Genomic DNA, 9,756 nt, shown 5'->3' with positions numbered 1-9,756 from the left:
TCAAACTCCTGACCTCAAGCGATCCGCCCGCCTCAGCCTCCCAAAGTGCTGAAATTACAGGCATGAGCCACCGTGCCCACCCTAACTTAGTGATTTCTTCTTGAAAATACTTGAAAGAATTCACCAGTGCACCTTTTTGGAATTTGCATTGTTTCTTCTATAAAATACTTGATAGAATTCACCAGTGAAGTTATCTGAGCTAGAAATTTTCTTTGTATGAGAGCTTCTAACCACAAATTCAATTACTCAAATAGATTTAGGGCTATCTGTTAGCCCACAATGATATCTACCTCCTGTTACTCACCCCCTTGTATAGTCCCTTCCCACATTATACCAAGGTTGGTCTTTGTGATCAATAGAATAGAGCAGAAGTGGTGTTATGTCACGTCCAAGATTAGGCTTTTAAAGGCACTGCTGACTGGGCATGGTGGCTCACGCCTGTAATCCCAGCACTTTGGGAGGCTGAGACTGGTGGATCACCTGAGCCTAGAGAGGTCAAGGCTGCAGTGAGCCATGATCCTGCTACTGTGCTCCAGCTTGGGCAACAGAGTGAGACCTTGTCTCAAAATAAATATATATATATTTATACTTCAGAATATTTGCTTCAATGAATGTCAAATAATGAACCCACCTACCTGTTTTGATCTGACTCCTACTTCATAGGCCTGGCTCCCAAGTCTTGCCATAGACATAGGTTCCATGCTCCTTATCAAAACAACAGAGATAGTTTTTTCTTCTTCCTTCCCAACAGAGAAGGAAATGCAGAAAAAATGCTGACCTGAGGTTGTGTAGGTGTGTGTAGAGGAAGAGGTGAGGTTAGGTTCAGAAAGGGAAGAAATACTAAATGACTGGGTATAGGCAGAGAAGAGAGAAAAGAAATGAAAATATGTTGAGGCTCCTCTACTCTTTCAAGGCAGGAACTGCACCTTATACTTTGCTTTCATTTTCTGTACCTAGGACAGTCATTTCCTTCTAATGGTGACTTAATACATTATGTTGACTCTTTGCCATTCTGTATCTTGTCAACAAAATTTGCAACTCAGACATTAATACTCTTTTTATTGATTATGCTTACTGATTATGCTTGACACTCACCACTCAGGTTTAGTTGCTGGAGATCATTTAAAGATAGCAAAGATGGTGGAATATAACTTATTTGATTATTGTATGCATGCAAACTAACCAAATTTCTCAATTCTCCTATATTTCTTGGAATCTCTCTGATTGCATTATTTGAGATATCAAGTTCTTTAAGTTGAGTCATATTAGATAGCTCTCCTGGAAGTCTTGTTAACTGTAACAAAGATTAAAAAATTATACTTTTATAAATACATCTTTGCATGACTAAAACTTTTTCTAAAATCAAATGAAAGAGTTTTGTCTGTTTTTGTTTTTGTCTTAAAAAGGACATATTTTTATCATTTTTATTATGTCACAAATTCTTTGTAACTGACTCTCCCTTCTGGCTAAAACCCACAAGATATTGTGCGACATCCAAGTACCTCCCCAATCTGACCAATGCTTCTAATTCAACCCTGTGGTTTGCTACCCACTTTGCTCACATTCCCATCACTCAGTGTTCATTGTCTCCTTATCCCTTTCCCCGCTCCCTAAATCTAACCGTGTTTTGACTTCTTTCCTGTCTTTTCCAACTACTCCATTCCACATTTGATCTCCTTATTCCTAGTCCTATCAACATTGCTTTTTTTTTTTTTTTTTTTTTTTTTTTTTTTTTTTTGAGATGGAGATCTCCATCTGTCACCAGGCTGGAGGGCAATGGCGTGATCTCAGCTCACTGCAACCTCCACCTCCTGGGTTTAAGCGATTCTCCTGCCTCAGCCTCTAGAGTACCTGGGATCACAGGTGCCCAGCACCACACCCGACTAATTTTTGTATTTTTAGTAGAACGGAGTTTTGCCATGTTGGTCAGGCTGATTTTGAACTCCTGACCTCAGGTGATCCTCCCACCTCGGCCTCCCAAAGTGCTGGGATTAAGGGCGTGAGCCACCTCGCCAGGCCCCATTGCTTTTTATTCATCTTTTGTGTGCTTTTTTTAGATTTTTAAAATGACATGATACAAGTTTTATACTTTTTGTATGTGTTCCCAAGCACAAAATGCATTTTGACCAAATGTTTAATAATAGTTTGGCAATGTGACCTTAAATAAAAGTTTGGCAATGTGACCTTAAATAAAAATTCCTACTACAAAAAGTGTTGCAAAATTGCAGGAATTAAAATATTCTGTTAAGATGAAGAATACGCATATTTAGAGAAAATAGGGCCTTTATGAGTGGCTTTTGAAATAAAGGATGTTCTATGAACAAAACAATTTTGAATGTGTAGGCACCTCTGAAATAACTAAACAACAAGGTACATTCTGGATGTTGTGCTATATGTTCTTCCAGGTATAAAGGAAGCATAAGAAATAGTTTCCAACTTCACAGAGATTAAAATTTATTTTAGGGAACAGAATATATCCATATGAAAAAATCAGGAAATGGAATGAAGCAATAGGTAATCCAATGCCAAAATAATACAATTAATAACTGATGAATAAAAGTTTAGAAAAGGTTCATTACTACAAATCAGATAACTAAAGTAAAGTTTCATGTAAAAAGTAGAACTTGAATAGCCTCTTAAGAATGAATAGGGGGCTGGGCTCGGTGGCTCACACCTGTAATCCCAGCACTTTGGGAGGCCAAGGCGGGTGGATCACAGGAATTCGAGACCAGCCTGGCCAACATGGTGAAACTCCGTCTCTACTAAAAATAGAAAAATTAGCTGGACGTGGAGGTGAGTGCCTGTAATCCCAGCTACTCAGGAGCCTGAGGCAGGAGAATCACTTGAACCCAGGAGGCAGAGGTTGCAGTAAGCTGAGATCACACCACTGTCCTCCAGCCTGAGTGACAGAATATCATGCATAGTCATGGCTAGTGAGAAGCTGACCAGTAAAGAAAGGTGATGCAAAGCAGAGGGAGATTTGTTTGGATAAGGAGTATGGAACCAGGCTATGGCAAGACTGGAGAGACGGGCCTGTGAAGTAGGAGTCAGATCCAAACAGGTAGGTGGGTTCATTATTTGACATTCAGTGAAGGAAATATTCTTTAATTACCTTCTCAACATTTACTAGAGGTGGTGTCTGAGAGTTGTATGATGATAGGGTTCATATAGAAGGAAGGTTCCTGTTGGGCATCCTTCCTTTAGTAAAATAAAAGCCCTGTGATTAACCTGACTCTTCTTCAGTAAGTGACCATCTGCTATTACATAAGTTAATTATTTAGGCATTTCATTTCCACCCCAAGGGGGGTATCAATGATATTTTCAACTACATGGGATATTCTTTTTGACAGGAGTTCTTGTAAATCATTTTTTCCATTTGATGACCTTTGCAATGATGTTGCAAATATGTGGACTGTTGCCTTGGGCAGCCACTCACTTTGAGTAGGCAACAGATATGCAATTTGGATTCCTGACAGGCAAGTATGATACATGGAGAACAGTCCTCTGCAATGAAGTCTGACAGCTTTGATAAGGCTTGCTAAAAGGAAGAAACTCCTGGCATAAATCTGTGCATGAAGTGAGTGATAACCAAGGACCAGGTTGTAGACAGTGACACTGGAAAATGAGGGAGACAATCCGACAGCTTTTTTAGAGGAAAAATGATACAATTTTGGTGTAAGATGACGTATAACTGATGATGGAAAAGGAACAAGAATGATTTCATGAGTTTTAGCCTGGCAGGTTTAAAACAAAAACTGGCATCACAAACAGAAATGGAGAAGTTTTGAAAGGAGATGGAAGAAAAATGAGCTGACTTTGAAGTGATATTGAGTGTGTGACAACAAAAGAATAGAACATGTATAATTTCCAGGAAAAAAATGGGAACTATGGGACTACAGCACTGGTGTGAGATCAGCTTTAGTCATGTAGACTTTGGGATAATGTGCATGTAAGTGACAGCAGGTGTGGTGAGAAAGGAGTTAATGAAAAAGAGAGAGTTAGGGACATCATTGGAGATACCAACAGTTATCTTACAAGAGGAGAAAATGAGTGAGATGATTATGAATCAGTCAATGAATTAACTGATTATTATATTGCAGAACTAAAAATTGTCTGTTAGTACAAAATCAACTTTTTAAATGCAAGGTGTATCATTATTCATTCCATCTGCTTAAGCAAGTATTCCCTGGAGTAGCTTTTCTGGAAATGTATTATATGATAGCTGTTATGTTAAAAATGATCAAACAAGTTTGGGAAATATGGGAATATTTTGGGAAAATTAGTGCAAGACTCTTCAAAGCTTTCAATAGATCAGTATTCATTGTTATTCTTTAAGAGAAGAACCCAGTGCTTCTTAAAGCTATTTGATCACAGACACTGCTCCCCTCCTCCCTTTTTTTTTTTTTTTTTGAGCAGACTCTCATGGAACTAGGGCTTTTAGGAGTAGACTTTGGGAAGTCCTGACTTAGATAACAGCTGTGTTCTTTTCATTTGTTTACTAAGATCTTCATATAAATCAGTAATGTTTTAGTTTTTAAAAAATTATTTCCATAAAAGTTACTCCTAGAGTTTCAGTAAGATAAAATGCTAAACTCTAAAAATGTTAATTCTTATTGATCTAGTAATTCTTCAGGGAAAATTTCCTAAGGAAATAGTCTAAAATATGAAAAAGGCTATATTTATGGAAAAATCATCACAGGATTATTATGAAGAAAATTATAACATCCATAAATGCATAACAAGAGGATTAGATCTATAAATCATGTACTGGTTATAACAATTTATTGGGAAGATGGTTATATCAAAGAGAAATGCTTATTGGTTAAAAAAAGAAGAATTTAAAACTGAGTGTGTAGTCTTCTATAATTTCTTATAAAACCATATGCATGACGGGAAAAAAGACTAAAAGTTGTGTCAGCGTATGCCAGTAGTTATAATACATGATATGCTTGTGGAATGATTTTTGTTTTAATTTTATCACTTTCCAAACTTTCAGTAATGTGTTTATATGACATTTACAACTTTAAAACTCCTTTTACAATTACACAGAAACAAAAAGGAATCTATAGAATTGTCAGCTTTCATTGCTTCATATTTCATTTTAATGAAATATTTTCCTGTACAGCTTTTGTGTTGTGAAGTGTATTTATAAGCCATATTTGGTGGGGAGGGGGAAGCCTTTCATTTAAAAAATAAACAATCCCAGCTCAATTTAAAACACACATATGGTACACACAGATACACCACAGCTTAAATTCTGATCCTCTCCAGTCTCTCCTTCCCCACAAGGCCCACAGTCTCTTACCTTTCTCCCTTTTATCTGACTTATATTCAGCTGTTCCAGTGATTGAAGTTGGCACAGTTCAATAGGAAAATGTATAAATTGATTGCTTGAGAAGTTTAATTTCTGGATTCCTTTTAAATTACAGATGTCTGAAGAGATTTTCTGTAATTGGTTTTCTGAAAGATCAAGTACTCGCAAATTTTCTAAAGTACACAATTCTCTAGGGAAAGTTTCAAATTTATTACAGCATAAAATAAGTACATGGAGGGATATCATATTAGAAATAGATGCTGGAATTTTCTTTATTTGGTTTTTACCAAGATCCAGGTATTTAAGATTAATAAGAGAACAAAAGTGCTCAGAAAATATGAGGAGTTTGTTTTCACTCAATTCTAAATGAAGCAGTTGTTTACTGAAAGATATATCCGCAGGTATTTCTGAAATATAATTTCCATTAACACTCAAATAATAAAGAGAATCTAAAGCACACAGTCCCAACGGAAAATACATTATTTTGTTATAATTCAATTCAATTTTAATTATTTTTTGGCAGTTTTTTATTTCAATGGGAACACCTGCGATTATGTTTCCTGAAAATTCTAGACTGCATATATTATTAAGATGTGAGATACTGTCAGTTATTTTTACCATATTATTTCTGTTTACATGAAGTTTTCTTAAATTGTTAAGCTTATGGATGTTCTTAGGCAGTTCTGTTAATTTATTATCACTAAGAGTAAGGCATTCCAACATTGCACAGCAACATATTTTCTCTGGTATATTTTTCAATAAATTTTTATCAAGTATAAGAATCCTAAGTTCCCTGAAATTCTCAATTTTGTGTGAAATAACTTCCAATTTATTGTCGGCCAGTTGGAGTTCTTTTATTTTGAGTAACTGAAAAATTTCTACAGCCAGAAAGGTAAGCTTATTATGATCCAGTAAAAGTGTTTCTAAATTTTTAAGCTCCCTAATTTCTTTTGGCAAACTGCTGATCAGGTTTCCAGTAAGGTCTAGTGAAATTAACTTTGGAAGGAAGCACAGAGCTTTAGGAAATATTGTTAATTGATTATATTGCAAATTGAGAACCCGCAAGTATTTTAAACTAGGCAGAGTATCTGGTATATGCCTTAACTTATTTTTACCCAAACTTAAAATTTCCAAGTTTCCAAGACATTCTAAGTCAGAAGGAAAATTTTCAATGTAATTGTTATAAAAAAAGAGTTGTGCGATATTCCCAAGCTGAGATATTTCTTTAGGTATATGTGATATGTGGTTGTGACTGACGTTTAATATCCTTAAATTATGAAGTAACTGAATTTCAGATGGAAGTGATGATAATCCATTTTCTTGCAGGGATAGAATTTCAAGTCCTAGCAGATCACCTGAGTCTGCCCCTTGAAAAGTTTTGATTTGATTCTTGTCTAAATATAGATATTTTACATATTTGATTTTTAAAATGTCCTTAGGAAATTCCTGTAAACCCTTGGCCTCAAGATTAACTGTAAAGTTATCTTTACAAGTTGTTTCTAAGCCAAGATGTTTCTGATTTTCTTCAGAGACTTGCGGACTAACTTCTCCTACTGTTTCACGAGATAGGAAGTTAACCAAAGCCTGATATTCTGCAATCCTCCCAGTTAGTGATGATAAACTCTGTGAAGTTTCTGTTCTAGTGCTTGTTTCAGAAAATTGAAGATTTTTCTTTTGTTCTTCATTTCTCTTAGACTTGCTTCCAGAGGAAGATGTTGACTCTAATGTAATCTGTCTAGGATGTGTTTCATAAATCTGGTTAGAAGATTTCCCTTCCAGGTAATCAGAAGCTTCGTTTATCAAATTTGATGTTTCTTTAATAAAGCCAGGCTCCTTCACTGACTGTGATCTAGATTCTTTCCTAAATTGACTAATAGTATCCTCTAGCTCCTCTGACATACCCTTCTTTTCAGACATCTTATTTGCTGATATGTTTTATGCCAATACAAAATTGTAACTTGATTTTAATTTTCATGTTTTTTCCTTTGAATCTACAAAACAAACGTTGAAATTAAAAGAAAAGATGTAATAGAGATGTCAAAATTACAAATAAATCTTAATACAACTATTTTATTTTATAAGAAATAATTTAATACAAATACAAATAATACATTTATAACAAACTAATTTTATATGTAATTCCTGGTTAAGGATGGTTTATTGATTGCATGTACTTATCACATGTTACTCTTGAAATCACTTTAAAATTACAGAAAGAAACAAAACAGATCAAAGAAAATGAGAAAAAAGCCACAAGGGAATGAGAGGATTCAGTAAATTTCATGGAAAACATAAAAGGGGGCCAGGTGCGGTGGCTCACACCTGTAATCCCAGCACTTTGGGAGGCTGAAGTGGGCGGATCACTTCAGGTCAGGAGTTGGAGACCAGCCTGGCCTACATGGCGAAACCCTGTCTCTTCTGAAACTACAAAAATTAGCTGGGCGTGGTAGTGGGTGTCTGTAATCCCAGCTACTGGGGAGGTTGAGGCAGGAGAATTGCTTGAACCTGGGAGGCAGAGGTTGCAGTGAGCCGAGATTGCACCATTGCACTCCAGCCTGGACAACAAGAGCAAAACTCTATCTCAAAATAAATAAATAACATAACATAACATAACATAAAAGGGAGAGCCAGTGGCCTACCATGCCACAGGTAAAGAGTACCATTCTCATTGTGAACACTGGATGTTTACATATGGTACTAGTGTCTTGCTGTAACAAATTCAGTGCATTATGACAATTTTCTTAGGGGTAGAAGTGAAACGTCTTAAGAAAGGGTACGCTTTCTGTAAGAGTAAACTAGACATTAAACAGTCCTTGCATGGATTGCAACCTACCTGAGACTTCTGAGTGACTCCCGTGGTACCAGCACCAGCTGGGTAGCACCACTCCTCAGAAGTCTGGGTCCCAGCTCTGTAAGTCCCTCCTCCAAGCTTGCAGTTTCTAAAGACCCAGTATATTCCCTTTGTCCCTTCAGCCTTAGGGATGGTAACTACTTCCTATGTTTACTATCTCTGTGTTGCTGCAGTTCCATCTTCACCTTTTTAGTTCTCCAGTACTTGTCTAAGCAATTTCTTACATTAAATCCTGTCAAACTGGCATGGTTTGGGTATTCAGTATTTCTACTCTCCCAGAGAGTAGAAAAAGAGGGAACATTTTCCAACTTGTTTGATGAGGCTAGCACTAACCTCAATATCAACACCTAACAAGGACAATACGAAAAAGAAAATTACAGGCCAAATTTACTCAAGAACAAAAATGTAAAAATTCTAAACATTAGGAAATTATTCTAAATATTATAAAGCCATCAATATATAAAAAGCATACTACTTCATGAGTCAGTTGCATTTGTCCTAGGAATGCAAGTTTGGATTTAACAATAGAAAACTAATGTAATTTGCCACATTAAGAGATTAAAGAAGAAAAACTCATGTAAACATTGCAATAGATGTAGAAGTACTTGATAAGTTGTAACATTTTTCATAATTTACAAAGTAGGAATAGATGGGAATTTATTTAATCTGCTAAAGGGTATCCATAAAAATCTGCAGTAAACATCATATCTAGTGGTGAAACACTGAAAACTTTTGAGATTGGAAGCTAGAAAAGGTTATGCTCATCATTACTTCTATTTAACATTGTACTGAGATAGTAATTAGCCAGTGGCATAAGGCAAAAAGAAAAGGTATATGGATTAAAAAGGAAGAAATAAAATGGTCATTAGTCACAGATAATATAATTATATATGTAGAAAATCCAAGCTAATCTACAAGTAAACTATTAGAATAAATAAGAATATTAAGTAATATTGCTAAATACAAAGTTAACATACACAAGTCAATTTTCTTTTTTTCTTTTTTTTTTTGTGGGGACAGACAGTCTCACTCTGTCACCAGGCTACAGTGCACTGGTGCTATCTTGGCTCACTGCAACCTCTGGTTCAAGTGATTCTCCTGCCTCAGCCTCCCGAGTAGCTGGGACTACAGGTGCGTGCCACCACGCCCAGCTAATTTTTGCATTTTTAGTAGAGATGAGGTTTCACCATGTTGGCCAGGATGGTCTCGATCTCCTGACCTCGTGATCCACCCGCCTCAGCCTCCCAAAGTGCTGGGATTACAGGCGTGAGCCTGTAAACTTTTTAGTTTTGGTAATTACACTATGATTATGAAAAATGTTGATATTAGGGGAAGATAGATGAAGGGTAGAAAGGAACTTTCTTTACTATTATTGCAATTTTTCTGTAAGTCTAAAATTATTTCAAAATAGAAAAATTTTTAAAGTGATCTGAGCTAAAATGTTCTAAAGTGTTTTTCATCTGGGGTAGTTAAGAAGTTATTCTGCTTGGCTGGGTGCAGTGGCTCACTCCTGTAATCCCAGCACTTTGGGAGGCCGAGGCGGGTGGATCACGCGGTCAGAAGATCCAGACCATCCTGGCTAACAGGGTGA

At 36.2% G+C, this 9,756-nt stretch overlaps 1 protein-coding gene across 1 annotated transcript in view; it reads right to left on the bottom strand.

Annotated features, from left to right (window-relative positions):
- The window catches only part of LRRD1 (leucine-rich repeats and death domain containing 1), a 30,297-nt gene extending 22,992 nt beyond the window's left edge, over positions 1-7,305 (bottom strand). Inside the window, exons 1-2 of the mRNA XM_011989688.1 lie at positions 5,306-7,305; positions 1,096-1,294 (exon numbers count right to left, since the gene is read on the bottom strand). Of these exons, the coding sequence (XP_011845078.1) occupies positions 1,096-1,294; positions 5,306-7,231 (2,125 nt within the window). The 5' untranslated portion in view covers positions 7,232-7,305. The remainder of the gene's footprint in view (positions 1-1,095; positions 1,295-5,305) is intronic.
- Positions 7,306-9,756: the final 2,451 nt, after the last annotated feature.

Source organism: Mandrillus leucophaeus, unplaced genomic scaffold (genome assembly GCF_000951045.1).
Source record: "Mandrillus leucophaeus isolate KB7577 unplaced genomic scaffold, Mleu.le_1.0 Scaffold1098, whole genome shotgun sequence".
NCBI classification, from domain to species: domain Eukaryota; kingdom Metazoa; phylum Chordata; class Mammalia; order Primates; family Cercopithecidae; genus Mandrillus; species Mandrillus leucophaeus.
This window is presented reverse-complemented; position numbering and strand designations above follow the sequence as displayed.